The sequence below is a fragment of the Polyodon spathula genome, chromosome 26 (genome assembly GCF_017654505.1).
Source record: "Polyodon spathula isolate WHYD16114869_AA chromosome 26, ASM1765450v1, whole genome shotgun sequence".
Classification (NCBI taxonomy): Eukaryota; Metazoa; Chordata; class Actinopteri; order Acipenseriformes; family Polyodontidae; genus Polyodon; species Polyodon spathula.
In genome coordinates, this window is record NC_054559.1 from 8,949,705 (window position 1) to 8,976,280 (window position 26,576).

The following is a 26,576-nucleotide window of genomic DNA, read 5'->3' on the forward strand; positions in this document are numbered from 1 at the left end:
AGAATAATACTGGCAAAAAAACATTTCTGGATAATAAAAGGACTATGTAAACTGCTGGCTATATATAATCCATGTCCCCTTGATCTTATCACTGGAGCCAGCATGGATAATCATTTTCCTTTTGATGAACTGAAGCAGGACATAATACCCATATTTGATACTGGTAAATTCAGAGACCTTTGTAATAGCTAAAATCAATCTTATCCCATGTCCAAAGGTTATTATGTACCGATGTCATTGCTGCTTCACTGCTGAATGTTAAGAGGAACGTTTTATAATAACTTTTGCCTCACCATATGATCAAAAACGTGTACATTAAATTCCGACATTAATATAGACAGACATATTGAAAAGTATTGGTAATACGTAACTGGCATCAATACAACGTAAGCTGATGAAATTTGACCCCGACAAGAATTTGTGTAAGATTAAACAATTTGTACTGTGATAAAACACTGCTTGCTTCGACTAAAATAAAATCTTAACATTTTAGGGAAGGTTGACGTGTTGGTTTCTTGCATGGCATGGCAAAGCATAGTCATAGTATTATTGATCGCTAAATGCATAAATGCATTGCTATTACACAACATCTGATGTTAATAGACCCTAAATTATTTTGACTGGAATATATATATATATATATATATATATATATATATATATATATATATATATATATATATATATATATATATATATATAAACTCACTCACGAAGTTTGATGGCTTTTGCTTTTTTATTTGGGCTAAGGTAACATAATACCTGTGACACGTGACGTAGTGTGGTTGTGTCACGTGTCAAAGGCTTTATAGTTAATGTCACATGATTAGGGTGTTTTCTAGTTGCGCCTATGTCAGTTTATTTGTAACACAGGTAAAGCAAGAAGGATTAGGAGTGACTGTGTGAAGAGCTGTTGAGAAGAAAAAATAAAAACAAGCACACGTTTCACCCACAGGACTTTAATTTTGCCGGGTTGTTTCTGCATTCTTGGCAAAGAAGGCTTTTGAACCAATAAACACAAAAGAAGTGACAGCGACTCGTAGGAAGAAGCCATTTAACAGACAAATGGCACCCGTTTCAATCTTTGTAAGCCTGGAAGTTTGGGTTTAAGTCAAAAGTTGTTTTTTGGTTTTTTGGGTTTTTTTTTTTTTGTTTGTTTTATTTTAAACGTTTGACATGTAGCATGTGATGATACATTGTTATATGATGTTAGAGTTTTAGTTTGGACTTTCCCAGAGGAATTCTGACCAAGTGAAATTACAAAGAGACATATCGACATACTGTTTTTTCGGGATTCAGTTACGCTTAAGTTAAGCAAGCTATGTTTTGCCAGTGAATCTGGTAATGTCAGTACAATTAACGGTAAGTTTTAACAGTACAGACATTTTTTTTTCTTAATAAAAATATTAGAGAGTTAAAATATTAAGTTTGAAACAGCTCGGTGATACATAGGGAAAACAAAATATGAAAGTATACAATAAATGTAAATAATTTAGGCTAAATAAATGCCCTGATAATAAGATGTGTATTATTAAGGGCCAGGTGTGTCTGTGTAGTCGGACTCCTCCTCCACCCTGTCAAGCGCGTGCTTGTACTGTACTATAGTAACCGATCAGTTTTAAACCTGAAGTAAAAATGTGCCTTAATTTGCATTCTGGCTCTGAATTTACTTTATAAATCTTACTTTCAAATATAGAGAGCTTAGGTATGTTATTTAGCAAGCGCCCAATGGCCAGCCAGTATGGTGCGTTGGGTTAAACCTTTGAAGTTAGAGTTAAATATTAAGAAATTACTGTGGGACAATATGTCCTCTTCAGAATTTTTCTTGGGTGAATAAATCTCTTGTAGCCATTTTTGTGTCTATTTCTTATTAACTGCAATGTTCCTTGCACCTTAGTAAAACACCGACCCCAGATATACCTGATAAAAATGTATTCACTCTATTGAATGTTTTATCTGTATTATGACTTGCAAAGTTTGTGCGCATTTCAGAAATACAGCCAGTGCATTTGATAGTGTGTGTGTGTGTGTGTGTGTGTGTGTGTGTGTGTGTGTGTGTTTGTGTTAGTTAGTCCATTCCAACAATATGCTGCATTTATACAAGTATGCAAAGCACTTTTTGATAAAGGGTGGCCTTCATTCAGAGTAGTTTTAGCAACAGAGTAAAGAGGAAAAGTCACTTGCCACACTACTTAGTCTTGATAGTGTAGTATGTTTAAATATAAACAGTAATAAACTCTTATTTTTTTCCCCACAGATAAACAGTACTGGTGAGAAAATGTTAACAAGCACCTTGATTGCGAATTCATCAGCTGCAAAAGTTTTAAGTGATGTAAGCTCTCCACTGTCACCCCCTTTTTCAAATTATACAGACCTTAGCAATGCAACGTTGTTACGGTCCGGAAACGCCTCAGTCAGTGGGGATCGGCTCTTTCTGAACACAGCGGCGGCTCAAGGGCTGTCTGGAGTCTTTGTGTGGTCAGCACTGCTGCTCACCTGTCACCAGGTAAGAGGGAGGAAGGGGACGACAAACAACTGTATTATGATTTAGTTTCTTATAGTTTTACCTTGAAGTTATGATTGAACGTTTTGAAGTTACAGTTAATCTTTTCTTTGGTTTTTTGGGGTTTTTTTTTTTTTTCCCACGTTTGTCCATGTCCGACGTGAAGCTAAGAGATCCGCAAAATGCCCCCTTGTCCTACTATATTGTGCGGTGAAGTATAAAATTGATATAATTTAATAAACATAGCTCAGACCAGTCGGTTTTGTAAAAAAACATAACCCATTCAACTATTCTTTGCCGATTTTATATTTTTTTAAATGTATTTTGATTTTTGTAACACAATATAGTGATCCAGAATGTGTTCAATATTTTCGGGGGGGAGGGGAGGTCGGTTCGGTTCACAGCATCTTGGTGCATGTCATACTGACCTACTGTTCATAAAACACAGGCTTTTATTTGTAGCCTGTGAATTCTCTAATGTTATACTGTAGTTTGTTCAACCTGTTATCTGACAGTGCCATGTGACAGCTGGTGTAAGAAATAAGATGTAGGGAGCTCCCTAGTTCCGCCCTATAGCTGCGCCCTATAGCCTGGAGGTCGCTGGTTTGAGTCCAGTCTATTCCACTGCCGACCGTGAATAAGAGCTCCCAGGTGGCGACGCTCAATTGGCTGAGCGCCGCCCGGGTGGGGGAGGTTGGCCAAGGTGTTTAAGGCTCACCATGCACCAGTGACCCCTGCGGGCCTGCCTGTAAGTTGCCCAGAGCTCTGTGGTCCTCAGACGCTGTATCTCTGAGTGGCTGCATGGCAGGCCTGCAGATTGAAAACAAGCGGACGGCTGACGCCGCACATTTTGGAGAACACGTGTGTCAGTCTTCGTCTCTCCTGAGTCAACGCGGAGGTGGCAGCGGTGGGCTGGTTTGAAATAAAACGTTGGGAATTTCAAATTGGGGAGAAAAATTAGAAAAATAATTGGCGATTCCAAATTAAAAAAATAAATAAAATAGGATCAATAAAACTGAACATAATTGTTTGCCATTGTAAAACCCTAATTACTGATGCTGTATTGAAGCTATTTAATGGAAGCAAGACTCTGATAACTAACATTTTCTAAAGTCAACAGGAAAATAACTGTCTCGTGATACAATTGCATAAAATCGTAGCCTTATTTTTTGTACACGGCACAGGATTTGGGTTGCTTTGCCTCTGAGCCAGAGGCATTGTTATCAAGCAAAGGAATTTGTTTAAGCGCCAGTCTTGTCTTCTGTGTTGCCTCTTGTAAAAATGCAGTCTATCACAAGAATACTGAACAGTTTGATAGCAGTGTGCATGCTGGGTTGTGCTAGTCTTGCACAAGGCACACTTTTTCTTAATGGATTAAGTCGTCGCTGTTGTAGTAGTATTTTTCCTTCCTAGGTAAAACTATATTGTATATCACCATTCTTTTGAAAATATGTGAAGGCTTTCATCTAGCACGGAAATAATCCCTTAGAGAATGTACATTTTCTGATTGTCAATCATGCAAATCAGATTTAAATAAAGTAAAAGTAAACTCTTCCATACATCCTCCTCTGTATGGCATGTGTGGTTGGGAAGGACTTGTTATCTACACTCACTTTGAGAATAACATCTCACATTATGACGTAGTCAGTTACTGATTGAATGGTTCTCGGTATCAGTAGTTTCCAGGGTAGCTGCTCCAGGTTAAGCAAATACACAGGTGCACTGGAGTGTGGTGACGCCTTAATATCCACACTGCACACAAACAAGAAAAGTTGCAGAAAAGTCCAGAATGTTTATTTGAAACACTGCGAGAACACTGCCAAAGCAAACGGTCTGTCTATCTATCTATCTATCTATCTATATATCTATCTATCTATCTATCTATCTATCTGTCTATCTATATATCTGCATATACTTGCATTTTTAGATCTACATTTAGATGTTGGTGGTCTATTTTGTCTTCATTCTGCTATCTCTAAGTATGTGTTTCCAGCTAAGGTAATGTAAATGTCTGTCATTGTAGATTTGACTATATTCATTGACATTGTTTGATTGTCGATCTTGTGACAGAGATGTGTGCATGGGCAAGGAGTAGGACTCGTGTATAAACTGCTCTGCAAATGTATTTCATTTTTTTTACTAGCAACCCAGTTTTTACAAAACTACCATGGCTTTCCAACTAACTGACCTTCAGTATACAGTCCTGGCTTACTTGAAGTATGTCCAAAAGTAGAGGGAAACGTAATCTGAAAGAATCAACCACCAAGTTTGACAGGGCCTGTGGAAGGGTTGGGAATTCACTGACACAGAGGTGGAGAAGTGTAATTGGAACACCACACAGGGGCCCAGTTTTATTCAGTTTCTTTCTTTTGTTATTTTATTTTTAGCCTGCAGAAAGCGCTGTTGTCCATGGCCTGCTTACCAACTATGGTAAACAGGACCACAGGAATACCATGAGCGGTAAACAGTACAGGTGCGGGCGTACTCGCAGGTGCTCAAAAGAATAATCAAAACCAAATGCAAAAGAAAAAAATTAAAATAAAACACGGTAAACAAACTACAAATAAAAGCTGCTGCACCCGGCAGTGTCACCCGAGCCGTTGCTCGGGTCTCCATCCTACTCTGCTGTTTCCTCAGCTACCTGGCACACTATCGGGGTCTGCCCAAGGAGTCCTGGTTCTCTCTCTGTCTCTCTCTCTCTGTCTCGTTTGTATCTTCTCGCTGAATTTTTGTTTTCGTTTTCTGTTCGTCCACGGGACAGGACTAGCCATGTTTCTGAAGACTTGGTCTGGTCTAAAGGGGCAGATCTGAGGAAGCAACAGAGCATTCATTTCTAGCCCAGCAACCCCCCAAAGCCCGCATCCCAGCCACTCGGAGAGAGGGAAAGCCCACACACCCTCTTCCCCAGCTCTCTGTGTCACTGTCTTCACTAGCAGGCGGATTCCCCGGGGCTGCTGCCCTCTTCTTGCAGTATCGTACATACGTCAGAAGTCCAGTCCAGGTCTCCCCTGTTACAAGGCCCTATCAGCTACTGACAACATGGCGACCCCGAATGATGATTTGGCTCTGGCTTTGATTAGGGAGCTCCTTACCAGCATTCAAGCCAAGGTGTCGGCGCTCCGGACCGAGTATCCCGAGGAGCTTTGGTCTTCAGTATATGCACTGCAAACCACAGTTTCATCTCGGGGCAAAAGCTTAAGGATATGGAGGACTCGTTAACGAATGACAATCATCTCATATCTGTCACTGGGCTCTTCCCTGTCAGCATGCTTTCGATAGGTATATATGTAATTATGTTTAGTACCTGCTCTTTTTTTTTTTATTTTTTTTTTTTTTTTTTTAGCTATACTCATGAAAATAGAATGAAGTGGGTTTTTTTTTTATTGATTCATTCATTATTAGTTTTTCTATTTTTGATGGTATGGTGGAACTCGACCATCTTGGATAATATTACTAGACAGTCGATGACCTCTCCTACACACAACCACTCGATGTAGCTGTTTTGACCAATTTTATTACTTCTGTCACTCTGAGGCTTCTGTCCTTCGTTAAATGTAGAGCTTGTACGATTAAGTCTTTCTATATTTTTTAGAATGCTGATGTCTGTTGGGTTTTCTTGCTTAGATAACTTTGTGGCTTTTGTTACTCTGCAGGTGGAAAAACTGAGTAAAGTTCATGAACTCTGTTTATAATCAAAGTTAATTGTATTCATGTGCACCCAAGTCAGTGCTTCTAAAAAGGTAATTTTATCCAAAATGCTATCCAAAGAGATTTGATTAAGTCGAGTCTAAGTGAATGGGGCTGGCAAGAAATTTGAAACAGAACTAATTTTAAGAGAATTTCCATCAGCGCTCCACGAAGTACAATGATATTTGTACAGTAGAAACTTATTCAAGGATGCTGAAGCATTGACTGCTGAGGGTGTAAAGTTAATGCACTCAAAAAATCAAGCTGAAAGGACAAGTGAGCCTAAAATGTAGATGTGTCTGAATGGAATTGGGTTAGTGGCTGAATATGCGGGCTCTAGCATAATGACCCCTTTCCCCCTGTCCTGTTCGCTTCTCATCTAGTACTGTAATGGGTTTTTGAATCAAGAGCATGCTCAAGTAGCAATGTGTCTTTCTTCACTGATGGGTTTGATAGAGGCTAGTACTTGTTGCTGTGCAGTATCAGCCTCACTTGCTAGTTAACCCTCTCCACTGTGTCGGATTTAGCTCATCGTTAAACCAAATGCATGTACCTTCATTGCAAGCATCAGCAGCATCGCTTTCAGAAGTGATCCTATTGGGATTTCCATGTGGATAGGTTTTAAGTATGCATGCCTATTCATCATAAGCAGGGTAGAGTTGAAAAACGTTAGCAGATCTGTACTGTATGAGCGGCCTCCATTTACCGCTTTCCGTGCAGTCTCTGCTGGTAGCAGTCCTGCGGCTTACAAGTGAACTGGCTGTAATGGGCATTTAATCACTCTGTTTGAAGGGTGAAAGGTATGGTGCTGACGAGTAAATGAGTGCAAGGATATGTCATCCTTTACTACAAATGGACACTTTGGAAATATGAATTCAGCAGGTGTAAAATAAGGTGTCTCATCCCATTTCCATTCTCTATTTAATATCAAGACCCCTTCATAGAAGTGATGAAACTTGCAGTCTAGCTCAAGATCATCCGCTTTTGCATGATTTGATGATCACACCACAGGAGAGTTTCAGGATCACTTTTTTATGGTTATTACTAGATGAATTTTTAAATTGTATTCACTTGTAATTACTTCTGACAAAACACCTCACTGGAAACAATGGGTTTGTGTAATTAAAAAATAAAAACAAATATATTTACAACACCCTCTTCTATTTTAAGACTCTTAATTTAAAAAAAAAAAAATATTAATCTTTATCTTTAATTAAGATTTTTTAAATTGATTTTCAGATCATGGTTGACTGACCGGTATTGTTTCCCATTTATTTTACAGATCTACATGCATCTACGGTATTACAGCATTCCGAACGAGCAGCGCTACATCATTAGAATTCTCTTTATTGTCCCAATTTATGCCTTTGACTCCTGGCTCAGCCTTCTTTTTATCAGCAACGATCAGTACTATGTTTATTTCGACTCGGTACGGGACTGCTACGAAGGTAAATGTCGATCTTATTGGAACATATAAAACTGTGGCCCACAAACATGTATGAAACAATAATTGTGAAGAAAGGATTCAAAATATGAATAGTAAAAACAAATATGAAGTTATTGGTATGTATGCATTTACATGTTTAATCTGTTGAAGAGGAAAATAATTTTCCATTTTTACAAACTATGCAAAGTTTGCAGTATTTATTTTTGGAAAAGCAAGGGATAACTAAAAGGTGGAGTAAGACTTGGATGGTTACTTTTTTGAAGCTTTCTAACATCAGCATTACATGGGGTAATATCTTTGTGAAATGTGATTTGTGAATATATTGTGAAATGTGATTTGTGAATATATAGTACTGGCACACATTTTCAATACATTGATAAAAGTGGCTGTTGCATGCTTGTAAATACCAGTCATGTTAACCTATTTTTAACTACCCTGAATTGGATTAGTTAACAAAGGCTATCGCTTGGACATTTTACGTCACTGTGTCACACATACTGCATCTATATATGGATCTCACTGACCTGCTTTTCACATTACCGACTGGCTGAGCTGTTGAAGGCTGTGTTATTGGGGGAAACACGTTTATATAAACCTGGCATATTGCTACATTTTTGTCGATTTATATGTTGGCCATTATGAGAAACCAGACATTCAACTAAGCGACTACTGAATACCAGAATTAACAATTTTTTTTTTTGTTTATCAAGTAAGGAATGTAGAGAGGGCGAGGAAACCAGTTAGCCTGGTCTGTGCTTGTCATTTTATTGTTGCAATCACTGAAAGCTGGGTGTGCTGTGCATTGCTGCCCATAGTAACTCTTCCTAAGGAGTCATTACCTTTGTTAAAAGTCCCATCATATAACCTGTCATATGACATGCCACATGTGTAACTTGTGCATCTCTAGGCTTAAGCTTCTTGTCTAAAATATGTACAGATTCCATTGCATGGCTTAATTAAACCAGTTTCCAAAGATTGAATTAAAAAAAAAAACAAAAAAAAACATATAAATTGCAGTACACACTGATACGCTAGCAAAACTGTAACAAAGTGTGCAGAATTTGAAATTAAAAAACTGGTATTATTGCCATATGTGATAAAAGATGCAGTTTCTTCTTGCTAATAATGTAAACCCTGTTGCATTGGCCTTGTGTTCAAGGGAGCCACCACTTAACACATTAAAAGGGTGTGATGATCTAATGTCTGGTATTGCCCAACAGCTGGCCCAGTGATGCTTACAGTTTGAATATGTTGATGCAATGATGCTGTCATCTGGTGGGAACCACCCAAGTTCAGTCTACAAGCTCAGCAAGATGTAATTTTAGCTGTGACCGCTACGTCTGCATGGGTGACTTTAGTAAGTCATGACAACAGTAATCTCCCAGAATTGCATAAAAATAAAATAATATATTAACTTTACTGTTCAGCATTAAATATGTGGTATATTTAATTTTAAGTGCTGATTTAAATTATTGTAATTGATAAGTGTAAGGTCTGTGGAGGAGGTATGAATGCAGACCTCTCCCATGGACAAAGATTGCACATGTAGAGATTTAATTCAGGTTTTAATTACAGAATCCACATGTCACGGTTTTGGATTCAAATTGGGAAATCCTCTTACCCGTTTTCTTTTTGATTATTGTAACGGAGGGCTGTGCTGTGGTGGTTATATGATACTGGACCAATGAGCACAATTTTGGGAAATATTACCAACATTTTTAATTAGATTGGCGAATCATGCATTAAATATTGTCTGTAATCAGAGTAAGAGTTATATGAAATTACTTTTAGTTTAAATAGTATTTGCTTGGCTCCCAAATCCTAAAATGTCATGTATAGTAGTTGTCGATATGTTGTGTCAAAAGAGATATGCTGCTTTCTCCAGTAACATCTTTAATGCAAATTAAATGGAAATAGTACTGAATTGCTTGGATATTATCTCTGTGTTTCCTGGTAGCTGTGCTGAAAGAAATTTAACTAAATCCACTTTAAATAATAACAAGAGATTACAGAGGATTATCAGGTAGACAATCTGATGTCTTCAGCATACAGTACATGCCTATTATGATGATGAAGTTAACAGGAAGAAAATATTAAGTGTTTGGATGAGCATGGATTTTTTAAATGTATACATATTGTAAAATGTGTTCATTCTTAGATGATTGTAATTAACCTATGCATAAAATTGTATAATGTGTATAAACAGGATATTACAGTAAATAGATATCTTGTGAATAAACTTAAACCCATTGCCCCACAAATTAACCATGCTAGAATGGGTTCAATTTATTTCACTCTTTTAATATATACAAATGATGTTTTTCTAATACTTATCATACTATTCATATATTTTTATCTGCAAAAAAACAAACATTTGTTTATTCTAATATTTCTTTCTGCACTTGTGCTATATTTACTATACAATGATTTAAATGGAAATTAGGTCTTCACAAGAATCTCCAGATGTACTAAAAGGTATTTGATGTTGAACAAATTTCTTTTCATTTACAGCATTCGTAATTTATAACTTCCTCAGTCTGTCCTTTGAATTTCTTGGAGGGGAGAGTGCGATTATGTCGGAAATCAGAGGGAAACCCATTCAGTGAGTCATTTTGTCTGTTTTCATTTTAGAAATGTGGGATGCAGTATATTTTCATTTTGTACGGTATATCCGTCTGTCTGTATCTGTCTGTCTTTCTATCTCATTATTCTTTTTTTTCTGTCATGTAATTCTTTGACTTTCACTTTGTGAAGCTCTCTAAACCCATGCCAATGACTCCCACAGGGAGAGATGAATTAGTATGAGAGCTTTTTCACAGTCGCTACACCGTGCTGTGTCGGTTCTTGGGGAAACGGGCCCATTTTCTGTTAATTTGGTTAGAAGGCTCCATTTGTTTCCATGTCTTTTAGAGGCATCCCATTAGTGGAGAATGACCAAGTATCCACACTTTATTCTCTATTATTTATTTTGTGATATGTAGCTAATGGGTGTTTAAGCTATCCTAGAGAAGTAGCTTCAAAAAACAAAGGCCCATCTGGATTTTATCTGTAATTCTCTAAAGTTATGACCAAATAAACAAATAGTCAAGCTGTAAATGTATAGATGCCAATGAGATTATACACTACTGGCAGAGGAAGGGGCAGTGTGTTACAGTTCTGCAGTTAATTGTATGATCATGAGTAACAAGGAAAATCTGAAAACTGTTTTTTTTTTTTTTTTTAATCCATAGGTCAAGCTGTTTATATGGAACCTGCTGTTTGGGAGGAATTAGTTACTCAATTGGATTTCTGCGTTTCTGCAAACAGGTTGTTACATATGCTGTATTTGGTTCTTTTGACACAAGTACACCACAGCCACTTAAATTAAAACAAAAAAAAAAAAAAAGATTTATAATCTGTACCGCCTTCAACACACAAACCTTTGCAAGGTCATTTCTGTACCAACGTGAAAGTTTATGTATTTTGTCTATAAGTTATAGAAGTAGGTGTGCTGTGAGAGCTAACCTGGTTTCTTGAGACTGTCTTGTAAATGATCTGTTGTGCTTTATTCTTAACAGTGAAAAATGTACAGCATAGCAGACAGGCGGCACTTCATTAAAGGTGTTGCCTAAAGTAAATATAGGGAATGAATGCATTCTTAACGAGACAGTAGTTGTGCAGAGCCAGACAGTTAGTTAGTTAGTTAGTTCGTTTTTTTTTTTTTTTTAATTAGTTTTAGTAACATTTTCAGTGCAACAGTAAGGGTTAATAACTACTATTCTATTCATTCTTTTTTTTTTGTAAAACTAATTGTATCCCATTGGTGTATTCACAGTGAAATAATGAGTTGTCTGTTGACATTCTTTGCAGAGAGCATTGAAATTCTGGAACGATTGGCTGCATTACTGTGATCTAAATTATTTCTGAAGGGTTTTCTCAATTGTCAAGAGAATGAATATGAATAACTTCTTGAGAAATAGGCAAGATAAGATGCATTTTGTATGTGTCATGTGTTTCAAACTAATCTCATATTCCCAATTAAAATTAAAGTAGAAAACGGCTGATTTTTGAAAATGACTGACACTTTTTTTTATATTACCTTGAAAGCTACTTCAAAAATCTATGATTTTTAAATTCTTAACTATAGATGATTTAAAATGCAAATTAACAATGATGTTTTGTAACGCTAAACATTGTATGGAAATTCTTAAATCTGCTAAACAAAGAATCTGGTGCATTTAGATGGTATTTAGTATTTAGAATTCGCTGAAGGATACTTACCATTTGGTTCCTAAACAGATTGCCCAATGCTAAACAAAGTAGCCGACTAAGTTCTGTCCCTCTGTTTGAAATCTTAATTGTATCCCTTGTCTTTGCCATATCCCTACTGAACACCACACCTTGATTTGGTAAAGGTCTTGCTTTTCATCTTTTGCTGAATTTCAGGCAACCCTTCAGTTCTGTGTTATCAAACCCATTATGGCTGTCATCACCATCATATTGCAAGCATTTGGGAAATACCATGATGGAGACTTTAAGTAAGGGGAAACATTTATTTTTTTAATTTATTTTGTGTTACTTTGCAATGTTCACTCATTTCAAGAGTTCTGCATTGTATGCCATGCAGTTCCACAGATACTATAGCTTCTTCGTAGCCAGTGTTTGACAGTGCTCTACCTGTGACCTCCTTTGTAAAGAATTTTTGTGCTTGCAAATATTTTTTTTTTGTTATTATAATGCCCATTGCTAACTGTTTTGTTCCTTTCTCAGTGTTAACGGTGGCTTCCTCTACATCAGCATCATCTATAACTTCTCAGTGAGCCTGTCGCTCTACTCTCTGTTTCTGTTCTACTTCGCTACCAGTGACCTGCTCCGCCCTTTCAAACCCGTGCTAAAATTCCTGACCATAAAATCAGTGATTTTCCTCTCTTTCTGGCAAGGTAAATATTGTACGTTTTTAAAAATACTGTATTGAAATGAAAGCTGCAAAATTCTGCAGTGTAAGTGCTGGAAGCAAATAGGGTTCAGATAAGAAGCATTATGCATCTCCTATATAACAGCTTCTAATGGAGCTACATATAATAACTGTCCTTTACAACTTGTGCAACTCATGCATGTACATTTTCTCTTTTTACTGTTGTATTACAGCAGTGTATCGCTTCTAGGAATGCATTTGGCTAATGTGCTACTGGGGTTGTATTTTGGTTTTGTTTGTGAACCAGTTCTGTTTGGATGTGACAGCATGATTGGGGGGAAAAAAAATAAAATCTTAACTGACTTGCTGTGTTGCTTTTTTCCCAGGTATGTTGCTTGCTATCCTAGAGAGGTGTGGTGTCATCCCTGAAGCATTGTTAATCGACGGCCATAAAGTAGGGGCTGGGACAGTGGCTGCAGGCTGGCAGAATTTTATCACATGTATTGAGATGTTCTTTGCTGCAATAGCACTCCGACACGCCTTTACCTACAATGTATACCAGGAGAAAAAAAATGAACTATCAGGTATGAATTCAAAAATACTCTTTACCACTGCTTTGTGTGCATGCGTGTGTGTACGAACCACTACAGAATGGTCATTACTGAAGCTGGGGCACTTCTATTATTTATCCTGATGGAATTAGTTAAAGGGTTGGCTACTGAACTTGCTTTTCTACCATACCTTACACATTTATTTGGCAATCTTCATGTTCAGGCAAACCTGTATGTTTTACAAAGCAAAACCATCCACACAGCTAGTATGCTAATGCTGTGAGTTTTTAGTTTGGCTGTAAAACTAGAGGGGCTGGTATCGCAGAATGCTTTTTAGTGTTAGGCTTGTTGAGTTGGAAGATCTGTTCAACCAAGGGCAGCTGCTCAATTAAATTGCATTGAGCATTCAGCAGCTACCCTAGATACTACATTGTTTTTATTTTCTGAATAGTGGCATACATTCAAATCAGATTCTCCTAACGTACTCTGAACCTCCAAGATAATAAATGTCACGCTTGAGTGAGCAGGTAGATAATGAAAGCTGCTATATTATTCTTAAATATAGCAAATGTGGCCTTGCACAGTGACCATGTTTACAAAAAAAAAAAAAACATTTTAATTTAGTTTTTTCTGTGAGGATGTTACCTTTTTATATGTAGATATTCTGTGAAGTGCTTGGACTAAATGAACCACATGTACCAACAACTCTTGCAGTAAACAAGATTTTTTTTGTAGGATTTTTTTGTGGGTAGTTTAAAAATTATACATTGTTTATTACATCTCTAGTATATTTGCCTTGTTCCTCCATCAAATGAAAACTTAATTTTGTTGTGTTTTACTTGTTTGAAGGGAGAATTTCATAATATAATGCCAGGCTGTAGTTTTTATTTATATTTATTTATTTATTTATTTATTTATTTTACCTGTGGCAATTTTCACCAGCTTAATATAAATGCAAGCAATTGTTGCTTGTGCAGCCTATCGGATACCAAAAGGTGGATAGAAATGTTGAAAAACAGAAATTGATGTTTTGTTGTGTTGTCTGCTCCTGTGTGCTTACATTCTCCATGAAGAAAACAAGCTTGGTTTAAAAATATCCAAAGCCATGAATCTCTTTGTATTTTGTATCTAATGCTACGCAGTACAAATGTGTTGTCTTTGTTTTAAGAAGATATAACTGAGCTGCAGCGTTGAATGGATTGACCGCTCTAGTTCTGTTGGTGTCCTTTTACAAAAAAACAGCCTAGCCTTATATTTCATAGCTGTTCAAACATTACATATTGTACTGATCAATTTAATTAAGTCATTCAACTGCCATAGTCAGGTACCATGTTGAGCAGTTAAAAAAATGTAGTTTTTGGTTTCCTCAAGAATTACTGCTAACGGAAAAGGAGTAAATTGCTTGAGTGTTTGTATCAAAGTGGCAAGTTTCAGCTGTGGCACTGGCTGTCAGTCTGGCAAATATGTCTTCTGTCTGAAGCTTTTCCACCATGGGATTCAGATCTTATCTGCAGTATCTCTTGTTAAGCAGATATGTTGAGGGCTGGGAGCTTGTTGCTCATCTACTGTGGCTAATTTTAGCTCATGGTACAACATGGAGTGGATTAAACTGCTATGTAACAAGACTCTAATTTGAGCAGAAATATAGCTTGGCAAACATTTTTGTATTCTAAATGATGCTTCACAATTCACCCTGTCAACAGAAATAGTTTGCTTGAATTGAGATATTGCATCTCTATGGCTCTAGTGTGTAAATATTAAAAAAAAAAAAAAAAAAAAAACAAAGAACTTCATCTTTGTCAAAAAATGGAAGTGCTGTGAAGCAAAGCAATTGTTTATATTAAAACAACTTTATGATCATTTGTCATTCTGTAAAGTTCCTGCTGTTTTCTGCGAAGTCAAAACGATCGCCTTAATGATCCTTAATGTGCTTTTAAATGTCAGATCTCTGCAGGATTCTGTAGTTTTGGAGGCCTTTGCTTCTGATGCCTCTTGGCACTTCTTGACAAGTTGTAATACAGATCTAGTTTAAAGCAATTGAGCTATGGCAAAGGGCATTTGGCAGCCTATTTAACTAAGTGTTGAACTTTGTAGCATTTCTGACCTTTAGGGATATAAGTAAAGTTTCTCTTGAAGTAACCTAAAGGAGATTTAACAATTTAATCTTATCTGCACTGGTGCATTACCTGAGTCAGGACCTACAGCTAAGCTAAAGGTTTTGCAGCACCTAGGTGAAAAAATATATATATATATGAACATAATTTAGATCTTTGTCATCATGTAATCAAAGAAACTACAAAATGATATCTGTCTACCGGAAGCCGTAATAGTAGTGAAAGTATTTCATGTAAAATTTTGAAATGTCACATATTTGTCAGTTTTTAGTTAAATATATGGAAAACTAAATAGCGATATGCAATTCAATATGTTAACGTAACATTATTCAGCAGGTTTTCTGACTTTATGAAGCAAAATGTGTTAATTCTATAGTACAGAACATTTGGCCATAGCAGTAGAACCAAACCTTTTCCAAGCAAACAATGTCTGTCCTTCAAATAGCATTGCATTTACACTAAAAAGAGAAAAAAAATCTCATAAGCAATGCTGCAGCTTTCTTGTCGCCTCTACCCCTGCTTTCATCCATCAACAAAGAACGGCTGAGTGCATAAGAGCATTAACTAGAGGTCTTCCTGCAGCCGGCCAGAGGGCATGTTTAATAAGTGCTGAAGTCTTTATGCGTCGACAGCTGAAATTCGATATGGAACTACAGTCTGCGGAGGTTTTATGAATTACCTCCATCAGATGGTCCACTTTGGCAATTGGCAAACCATGCTCTGATAAAACACTTTTTTTTTCTTTCGTCTACTGCTGGAAAGGTTTCTTCTCATTTTAATGCTTTGGCCATCCCTGTAAACTGGAATGTACACTGCATTTGCAGGTGGCGGTCAATTATTTGTACTGCGAGGAAAGAAACAGTGGTATTTACATTCTGCTGAAAGAGGGATAGTAGGTGCAGACACTGACACACTTACCTCCACTCCATAATCTATACTAGTGTTGGAACGATAATCGGTTATATTGATATCATCGATGTATGTATGCAGTAGTATTTCAAAATGATTGATAAAGCTGTTGTCAGTTAGGATTCTGTATCTGATGGTAATTAGTCCTGTATAGAGACTCTGGAGGCTGTTAAATAAGTTCCTAAATTGTGATCTGTTGGAGAGAGGAACGGTATGGCATTTTTGCGACAATAGCCAGTAAGCTGCATCTGTGAATTAATGCAATTTAAGAACACAAAATAAAACCTTAAAAGTGTGTATGACAGATTTGTGTTTTTTCTTTTCCCCTGAACAGACTTCACCATCCTGAATTTGTTCTCTAACTGAAGGAAACACTTTGTGTATTGCAATGTCCTGCATTATATTTCTATCACTATCTCTAACACAAGTGTATCAGACAAATAATGTTTGCTTTTGTTCCTGGCTGTCATATTCGGATTTCCACACATTACCTTACTTGTTCCTCTCTTTCCCTAATGCACCTATACAATGGTGAAAGACATTTAGTTACTACTTCAGTATTTCCTGCCCCAAGTTAAGGGTAAATAAGGATTTTCAAGTGGAATGGGGGCTAAGACCAGTGTCCCATTTCATTGACCTGTGGGGAATTGAAGACCTTATACTTGACACATGGTTTCAATTTACATAAAAATAATGGTGTTGCAAGCTTCACCTGCAATAAATGTATGCTTGTCCAATATGTACAGAGGGGAATATACATGTGTACATGCTTCACGACATCCAGTGGAATACCACAGAGCAGTCTTTCAGAACACAGGTAAAAATAGTAAAGAATCGTCATGATACTGCACAACAATGTTTCCGGAGAACAGAATGACAACACTAGATGTGTTTTGTCAAGTCTAGGAAATAGACAGGTAAATGTGTCTTGGATAACATCATATTATTTGGGGATACTGAAACTATTAAAAACATTATTGTAGGATAATCTTTGTTAGTTTACTGTTGAAAAGGTTAACATTGGACTTGTGTATAAATATTAATTTTACAATAGAAGGAGATTAACAGATGGACAGACAAATCATTAAATCACTGCAAGTCAGTGGCTGACATTTAAAACCACAAGGCCATACTGTCTCCTGCAGTTCATCTTGCTTATTGTCCAGCACTCCCATTGTTGTATCTGTGTATTTCTTAATTTTGGGTCAGTATTCTTCCATCCAGTTCCATTTAATCATTTATTTATCCATGCTTTACAGTCTGCTATCCTTTTATTAATTTTTTTCATTTCTTTCCCCACCTCTCTGCTTTTCACTTTTACTTTGTACACCTAGCCAATAAAAGAAAAAGGGTTTTTTTCCAATCCTCTTAAATAAAAATATTGCTGAACCACACATTATTCATCCACTAAGCGAGTGGGGAACCGTTATCATTGATTTTGTTGTTTTGCTATTTTTCTTTTCAGGTAACAACGCCCCAATGCAGAACATCTCTAGTGGGTTGAAGGAGACGATGAACCCCAATGATATGGTTCAGGATGCCATTCACAACTTCTCCCCCGCCTATCAACAGTACACCCAGCAATCCACCCAGGACGTGACGGCCACCAGCCAGAATGGGAGGCCTGGGCAGCACCGAAATGGGCACAAGACCAAACGGCCAAAGAAAAACGACAAACTCGTGCTGATCACCTCAGATGATGAACAGTAGACACTTTGGAGTGTTATTTTACTGGGTGAGTTTCACCAATTGATGCTTTATCCAAAGGATGTACACATTCCAAACAAAAAACAAACAAAAAAAATGCAAAAACCTGAAACAACTTAAAATAGAAATAAGGCTGCTTCCTTTTTTATTTAGACAAGATACAGTGGAATATATATATTTCCAGTTTACATGCTGAACAGTGTTGCTGGAACATTGATGTTCCTTGTTATATGGGTGAGTGACTCTCAAAACCACAGAAGTTACCTTGTATTAGATTCATGTCAGTTTTGAGAAGCACTTCATCAATATCATAAATCATAGATAGCAAAGCTGTATTGTAACCAGAGAGGCTGTCTGTTTCACCCACTGTTGGATATGACTGGCAGCTCTATTGAAGTTGTTAGACTGGCCGTTAAAACACTCTGAACCCCATGCCCCTGTTCTTTCACAGACAATATATCTGACAGGCTCCGAAGATAGAAGGGGCTAGCTTTTGAAAACATTACAAATAAAACATCATTTTTTGCTTTTATTTTTAAATAGAGTGCAGAGTATGAAACTCTGTACCACCATGTATGTTTTATCTTTAAGAATGTTAGTTTGCTGTTTTAGTGTTAGCTAAATAATTATTTTCAATTTAACAAACTGAAGCTTCAATGATTAATTATTATTATTATTATTATTATTATTTTTTTTTTTTTTTTTTTTTTTTTTTTTTTTTGACAATCCTATAGACACATTAATCCAAAAAGAAAACTCATTGGGCCCTGTTCACAAAATTTCTTTTAAAAATGGTTTTATCAAAATGGACCATTATTGCCAAAAAGCGCCACAAAGTTTGAAGCACTTGTTTTGTGAAGGATGGTATTATATTTTTGTTGTATGTTTACATGTTCTTTATTGGCAATCATTTTTTGCACAAAAGCATCACAATACTTGTTTGAAAGCTGATTGTTAAATAATAAATGTCCATTGTTTTTCTGCTTTCGATCTTCTGTGCTTTCATGACTTGTAAATGCTACTTTCTTTTGGCATATGTTAAGACAGTAAACAGTACACACAGGTTCCCACAGTTTTAATGTTTGGGGTCTGTATTCACCACTTCAGCTTCCATTCCTGGTAATTTAGTATTTAATATCCCAGTACTATACCTGGTCTGTATGTTCAAAAACTATATAAATAACACTTTATTTTATTGCTGTTGGAATTAAACATTCTTCCCATGTACTGTACATTAAATTAAACACTGGTATGAAAAAGTTGTTTTTCATTTTAATCATTCGTGTGTATTGCTATATATATATATATATATATATATATATATATATATATATATATATATATATATATATATATATATATATATATATATATATATATATATATATATATATATATATATATAGCAAGCATTACTGAGTTTTTTTTTTTTTACTGATAACTTATTTGGCTCCAAGTGTTATTTTTGTGTGTTCAGTTATGTTGTAAAGTCCCATTGTTTCTTTATTTCAAATCTATAATTGCTTGCTGTATTCATGGTCTACATTTAATTTAAACGAAAACATGCAGAGTTTATGTTTGTATAGTTCCAAATTGGTTTTACAGTAGAAAAGCATATTTTAAATGTTGTTTTTTTTCACTGTCACCTTTTAATTAGTAATTGCAATAAGAGTCACTCAGAATAATGACAGTTAATATTAGAAACCTTTTTTAATTAATGTTCCACCAGAGTCGTCTTCATGAGAAAATGCTTTATTGAAAAGTACAAAACCAGTCACAGCAGTAAATTACTTCTGTTTGTCTGTCGAGCATGGAAAACTGTGATATTCTGTATGTACACCAAGAGTGCAGTTAATATCAATCCACAATAAATCTGAATAAAATACAATAACTTAAATAATAAAAGCAACAAAACAAAAATAAATATTGGAAATAAGACATAGAACCAGAGATGATGCAACAAATCAAGATTCCCTCGTGTTTTTCAGGTGCTCAATCTTCTACTACCCCTTATTTAACCCATAGTTGCCTGTAGTCGAAAGTGCCGCCACCGAGCAGAGTACCGCACTCCTGTTAAAGCACTAACTTGGCAAGTATCTTTCATTAGGTGATCCCACAGTAAGATTTAGGAAAGTACATATACACAGTGGCAAATGGCTTAAAGTAGGAGTGAATATACATTATATCATTTAAATATCTTCATATATGGCAAGCGTCCTTTAATAATTTACCCAGACAAAGCTCAACCAGTATAATACAGCTTCTTATAAAAAAAAAATTTAAAGGAAGGAGTGGGATTTTGTAAATCTGAACCCAGCAAGATAAATATGTACAGCAAACCTTTCTTTTGCATACAAGACGTTGAGGGACCATAGTTACACTTATACACACAGAATACTAGGGCATGAGAGAGTCTAGAATTATCTCCTGGCAAAACAAATTTAAACTTTAGATGTTCCCTTATTACTGTTTCCAGTCCTACCCCTTTAGTTCTTAAATAAAAATAAATAAATAAATAAATAAAACATCTTGGCACAAATATTACCTTTTGTCTACATTTGAAATCTGTCAATTTTATCAATGGAGAATGTCCATTATTAATTATTTCTCACATAACGAAACCCCTAGATGTTTACCAGAGGTTCACTTTCTATCAGACATTAGCTGAGCACCAATCCAGGTGAGGTTCTGCAGAAGGTAGGATTATGAGATACAAGTGCTTTGCATGCAAGGAACGTGTATATACAATGCTAGCCTTTAAGAGGTAACAAAATCTGCAGATACAGAGTACAGCATGTCTAACTCTTAAGATGGCTTTACAAGCGGACGGTGCCTGTTGGCTGAATCTGGGAAACTACAAATACACCTAAAAGACAATTTCCTAAGCTTTTGATCAAATATTAGGTTGCTGTTTTTTTCTTTGAATGCTCACACTTTTTAGACACATTCCTAGATCAATATCAAGCTTGTACAGAAAACTCATTTTTGTGTTACTTTACTAAATACTTGCCACCAGGTGTCTGCAAAGACTAAAGCAAGCCACACAGATACTTGGATAGAGAATGATTAAAAAAAAAAAAAAAAAAAAAAAAAGGTTCAAAACATAATTTCACAATTAACAGTAGTTTCATTTCTAAGATTAATTGACAGCATATGATTTTGATAACCAATTATGTAAATTACAAGAGAGAATATTTTGTCTCTTTTTCAGAATTTAAAAGTTCAATTTTATTGCCGATTTAAATATGAGAAATAAAATAAAGAACAATTTGTTATTTGGATGGTGCTGATTTCATGCCCTGGACACTAAAAACTACACAGGAAACATATATGGGAACAATAACGAGCACAGCAATATCTTCCTTGGGTATGCAGATGGCCTGACAGCACCAGTTATTGTACGCCCCACCTGCTGCTGTGCAGAGAAGGGCTGTTGGGAGCAGAGTGTAAAGTCGCGTTCACAGAGTAAAAAGGAACAATACCAAATCCGCTCCAGTTTTTAGACACTTAGCTAGCGGTCAACAGCCTTTGGACTTGAAATGTTACCTAATTTAACAGAAGGTACTTGAGGGCTAATCTCGGTCTGCAAAACCAGCCGAATATTCCAAAAGATACACATTTAAAAAATAAGGTAACTGGACGACTGGCTTGCAGTTGCAATAGTCGCCATCATTTTTCAGAAAAGTGCAAATAATCTCACTGTTCTTGGGATATATATATAAAAAAAAAACACGCAAACGTTTCTTGCTGCAATATTGTTCCTTTTTGTAAATCTGTGAATGTCAGTTGTTACAGACATTTCTACTTTAACAGTAAAAAATCAGACTACTTTACTCCCCTCCTATTCCTGACAAACTGGAGTAGACTCTTGGAATGTATTGATTTTTACTTGTTATATTATCTTATGACCATAAATATGTTGCATTGAAGCTACCCAGCACCGGCAATGGCATCGTGAACCGACTTGGCAAAGGGGACGGATTTCAGAGAAGAGTCTCTTCTCTGGGAGTGAAAGCTGTGATTGTTAGCTTTGAATCTGTTTAAACTGAAACAATATTTAATATGCTTTATATTATTATTTTTTTATTATTTTGCAAAGCCAGCCCCCATCTCTCTATCCAATATGGATTACTTACCATAAAAAATGGCATCGATAGCAAACTATCAGGAGCATACAAACATTTACATAACCATGTGCTTATTATTTGTGCGCCTCCATACATTAACTGCATACAATTCTAAATGTAAAAAAAAATAGATTGTTAATTTAAAACAACATTTAATTCATTAAAACCTCTCTAGTGACTTGAATCTTAGTACTGTATAACAAAATAACTTCTTTTTTTTAACGGCTCTGATATGTAAACAACATTCTCTGGAAAATGTAGAAATGCTATATATGTATTTTAGTGAGGGATTTGTTTTTGTACTGTAACAGTTTGCAGTGAAGTGTTTTTATTTTAGTACCGTAAGGAACCGAGAGCAGCAATTTATATGAAGAATTAAAGACTTCCGCTTGTATTTTCTTACTGTGGTAGTGTCAGTACCACAAATGGCCCCAATTTAGAAAACACATCCTTTTTTTAGACCATAGTGCTTTTAGACCATAGTGCTTCTGTTGTTATAAGGTAGAAAATGTAGATTTGGATTAACTGCTTTGTTGTCTGTCGGGTTTCCCAAAGAGAGGTGATGCCTAGCCAGTACTGGGAATTTTGTAGCACAAACACAAAATTTACGGGACTGAACAAAAGTTTCTGACGGAATTAGGTGTCCAAGAGAAATCACACTGAGGTTGTCTGAAAATTAACTGTATGGACTGGCAAGAGGGTGATGGGTATAATGAAGGATGCAATAGGCACTGGGCACCCAATGTCAGTGCCACAGGACACCCTGACCCGAGCACTCACAGTATGGCACTAGGACGGACTGGAGAAGTGAGCAGAGCTTGTCTTGTGGTCAGCTGATTTGACGATGGTGATGACGCTGGTGGTGGCTGCCACCTTGGCTGGTGGGATCGGCCCCCGTGCTACGGACCTGGCAAAACTCTGCAGGGCCTCGTAATTGGAGCGGAGGGCTTCCAGCTCTAGCTTCATGCTGGCATTCTCCTGGGCCAGCTTATCCACCTCGTGCTGGAGCTCTGCCTTTTGCTGCTCCAGCTCCTCCTTCTGCGTGACGCGTTTAATACGGCAGCTGGCAGCGTAGCCACGGTTCTTCAGAGTCCGCCGGCGTTGTTTCAGCCGCACCGCATCCTCCTTGGTGAGGCCGCGCAGGTGCTGGTTCAGCTCTCGAACCGTCATGGAGACCAGTTCATCATCGCTTAGCACAGGAGCATTCTCACCTGCCTCCTTCTTCACCTGTATGGAAGGAAGCAACATGTTCATTTTAAGGGCAAGTTATTCATGTCGGTACAATCAAAAAGAGACTGTCTTTAACAAGGTAATACTCTGTGTTCTATGTAATCATGTATAATGTAGCTTTGGTTCATATGTGAAGATTGTACTCTTCATCCAGCATTTATCAACCTTTATTTGGACTGTATAACACACACACACACATATATATATATGGGTTATTTAACACTCTCACCTTTAAAGCTTTGCTTCCTCTGTGATTAGTCGTCATACCCTGGATTCATTCAACTGGCCAGAATCCCACTGAAAAACAGCTGGAAGACAAAAAAAAGAAAACGCCATAGGTTGTCCAGCGTAAGTACAGCAGAGCTCCATTATTTTGCAACCATACAAAAATCCAGCAGATGGCAGCAAAAGTACTGTTAATGTACAAACATGAAATGTTCCAAGTAAACTTTTATTTTGTCCTTGTCCAATGTGAGGAACATTGCAATGCATTTAACACGGCAAGACATTTTACTTGGGATGGCTGTAAAAATGTATAAGAAGGATACGTTAACCTAACTGTTATAGCTTGACAAAACAGCTATCGTGTCCAGCATGTTATAGCTATAACATGTAATGTCCCTTCAATAAAAGGCAGACAAACCGATGCGCGTTCCATAGCGTCGTTTTCAAAGTCAAGTATCCCAGGCATGTGTCCCAGCAGACACTTGCCACTGGGAATCTCGGAAAGCTTTCAGCCTAGACACAGTTTCCATGGAAATGGTGAATTCCTTAACAACTGCAGATGGGTGTTGGAGCGTGAATCACATGGCCAGTTAAAAGTAAACACCACGTTTGCACACATGGGAAACATAAGTCTACAGCTAGAGACGCAAAGCGTGAACCAAAAGGACAGATCACAGCAGTCACCGTTCCCTCGAAACATGAAAAACAGACATTTAAAAAAAAAAAAGAACAAAGATTTTTGCTGATTAAAGTATATAACATTAAAAGTAAAACTATCCTACATATATGTTATGTAATGCTCATTCATTACACTGCCACATCTCATGCATGAAAATATAATACGACCGTATATCCTTCTAATTAAACCCAGGAAACGGATGTGTTATTCAATGACAGAACAACTTTGAACAAATAGATTAATTATGCAACATCATTGGAAAATAAGCTGTCATCTGCTAACACTGTAGCTGCTTGTGTGGCATTTGAGTCAAAAAAAAAAAAAAAATGTGCCTTTATTTAGCTAGAACTTTCTTGAGCTAGATTTAGAGTGACTGAATGTATACCACATATAAAGCCTCTCAGGAAATTCATTAAGAAGGTTGCAGATTGCTGGCAGTATATACAAATCAATATTTCAGCTTCCCAGAAGATGATTATCAGAACTTTCAATTTAATTTGAATACCCCTGTAACTGGAACATGATTTTGAGAAGGATTCCCTTGTGGTTTGTTTCGGGAGTGTGAAGTTTCACTCACCCTGTCATTGTTATTTATATGTATTCAAACCATTATTCTTCAACTGCTTTAGGTTGTCAGTGCTTCACAAGTTTGATCCTATTACACCAGGTATCCCCTGGTCTATTTTAGATTGCCTTATTTAACTCGCGTGGTAGTTATTAGCCCTCTGCTAACCCTCCTGTAGAAAAACAAAAAGTCATTAGGATAAGCTAGGGGTCTCTTTCCATACGACTCTTTGTCTGAATGTGCTGCAGTCTGTGCAATTTGTCTGTACAGTTCATTTATACTAAAAAAAAAAAAAAAAATTATATGAAGAAATAACATGATGCACTGTGTCAAAAAGAGCACAATTGTTATTTCTTTTATTTTATTTTATTTCTTTCCCAGTCACTGATACCTGCTTTTGGATGTGTACTTATTTTTTCAGTATAAACAGGGTTTTTTTTTAAAAAAAAAAAAGGAAATGTTTATTTTGTTCAATAAATTTCCTATTCTTTTTTTTGTTGCAAAACTGATTTACAAAGTCAATACTGTTGCATGACCATTTTAACGTTTGTTTAGTTTAGACAGTGGGCTTGATTGTCAAAGAGATGTGATTGCACAAGCAAATAAGTGCACAGAAACACGATGGATGTTTGTGTATGAACAATAGTTCAATACAGGTTGAAAAGGGCTTATCTGGAGAACCACACATCCTGGGACTAGTGGGTGCTTCTAAAGAACTGATTCGCAATGATGACTGCCAAAAGAAATGGTCTTTAAATAATTTGTTTGTGTGATTTTGGACCCGAGTCTGACCCTGATTTAAAGCAGCTCAGAGGGTCCTTGCTTATGTTTTTGCAAAACTACAAAGCAGACATCAACGCCTAAATCACTTAAATGTACAGAAGAAAACTAATAGTCATGAAGAGCGTGGTGATGGTGTCACCCTGCTGGCAGGCCATGCATATCATGGGATTGTTAGTCATATTTAAGAAGCCCATATTCTGCTCCCAAAAGCCCATAGCAATAATTTCCATTGCCCAATAAGATACTGACCTTTACAAATCAAAATCATTTTTAAACTAAACAATTTAGAGGTTACAAATGTTTGTACTGTTTACTGATTCATCATAACTATTTCTATTTTATCTTAAGTGGAAAACATAACTATTCTCAAGCCAAACAAATCTAATTAGAATAATGCAGGTTTGGCCACAATAACATCCATAAAATTATTCATTAACCCAACCAATCGGAAGCCAGAACTCATTCAAAAGTAGGTTTCAATGAGAAGGATAACTTGACAGTATCCCAATGGTATAAATCAGATACCCCTTTTTTGTACACCTGCTCTGTCCTTTTAGGGACAATAACATTCATACAGAAGCTGTGAGTCTTACACGAAAAAAACAGCTTTATAGAACAGAGGTTAAGGTAAGTAGCAAGGTTCTGAAAAATATAGCGGTACATGTCCCCCACATGTTGCCACAACTGTTTAAATAAAGGACCTGTCATTTTTCTTTTCTTTAAAATCCTGTCAACTTTTTATATTTAGAACTTCAGTCTGTTTCAAATCTTTACACGGTCAGTGCACTAGAGCGGTCACTTTGAAAAGAGCTTTGTCACAATGCAAAGAAAAATTACAGGTACGTTATTTAAACAGTTATAGCAATACACAGGAATGTATAACTTCATATTTTTTTTGGAACTCCATTATTTGCTCTTTAAGCTCAGAAACATGCCCATGTAGATCTGATAAGGGCAGGAGTGCGATCCGCCCACACACTGTGCTTCAAACCGCATGGCTCTGACCTCAGACAGCATAACAAAGCATCAGTGTGAGTCAGTAACTTTAACCATCATAAGGAAACTCCACTCACTGATCAAAGAACACCACAAATATATATTTTTTTTTTAATTTTATTTTTACACTTTCTTTTTCATATTAATTTACAATAAAAA

At 36.5% G+C, this 26,576-nt stretch overlaps 2 protein-coding genes across 2 annotated transcripts in view; one reads left to right on the top strand and one right to left on the bottom strand.

The window, feature by feature from the left end:
* Window positions 1–815: 815 nt before the first annotated feature.
* LOC121301001 (transmembrane protein 184B-like) lies at window positions 816–19,053 on the top strand. Its single transcript, XM_041230060.1, has 9 exons — window positions 816–1,362; window positions 2,258–2,506; window positions 7,473–7,638; window positions 10,149–10,239; window positions 10,868–10,943; window positions 12,063–12,154; window positions 12,387–12,556; window positions 12,918–13,115; window positions 17,571–19,053. Exons 1-9 carry the CDS (start codon window positions 1,345–1,347, stop codon window positions 17,813–17,815), a joined length of 1,305 nt encoding a protein of 434 aa, XP_041085994.1. The 5' UTR covers window positions 816–1,344; the 3' UTR covers window positions 17,816–19,053.
* A 1,273-nt stretch (window positions 19,054–20,326) lies between these two features.
* The window catches only part of mafk (v-maf avian musculoaponeurotic fibrosarcoma oncogene homolog K), a 15,785-nt gene continuing 9,535 nt past the window's right edge, over window positions 20,327–26,576 (bottom strand). Inside the window, exons 2-3 of the mRNA XM_041229809.1 lie at window positions 23,399–23,477; window positions 20,327–23,166 (exon numbers count right to left, since the gene is read on the bottom strand). Coding sequence (XP_041085743.1) covers window positions 22,729–23,166; window positions 23,399–23,434 — 474 coding nt within the window. The 5' untranslated portion in view covers window positions 23,435–23,477 and the 3' untranslated portion in view covers window positions 20,327–22,728. The remainder of the gene's footprint in view (window positions 23,167–23,398; window positions 23,478–26,576) is intronic.

Coding starts and splice junctions, on each gene's coding strand:
- LOC121301001 (XM_041230060.1), top strand. Junction 7,639..10,148: donor GGTACGGGACTGCTACGAAG/GTAAATGTCGAT, acceptor TTTCATTTACAG/CATTCGTAATTTATAACTTC. Junction 12,557..12,917: donor TTTCCTCTCTTTCTGGCAAG/GTAAATATTGTA, acceptor CTTTTTTCCCAG/GTATGTTGCTTGCTATCCTA.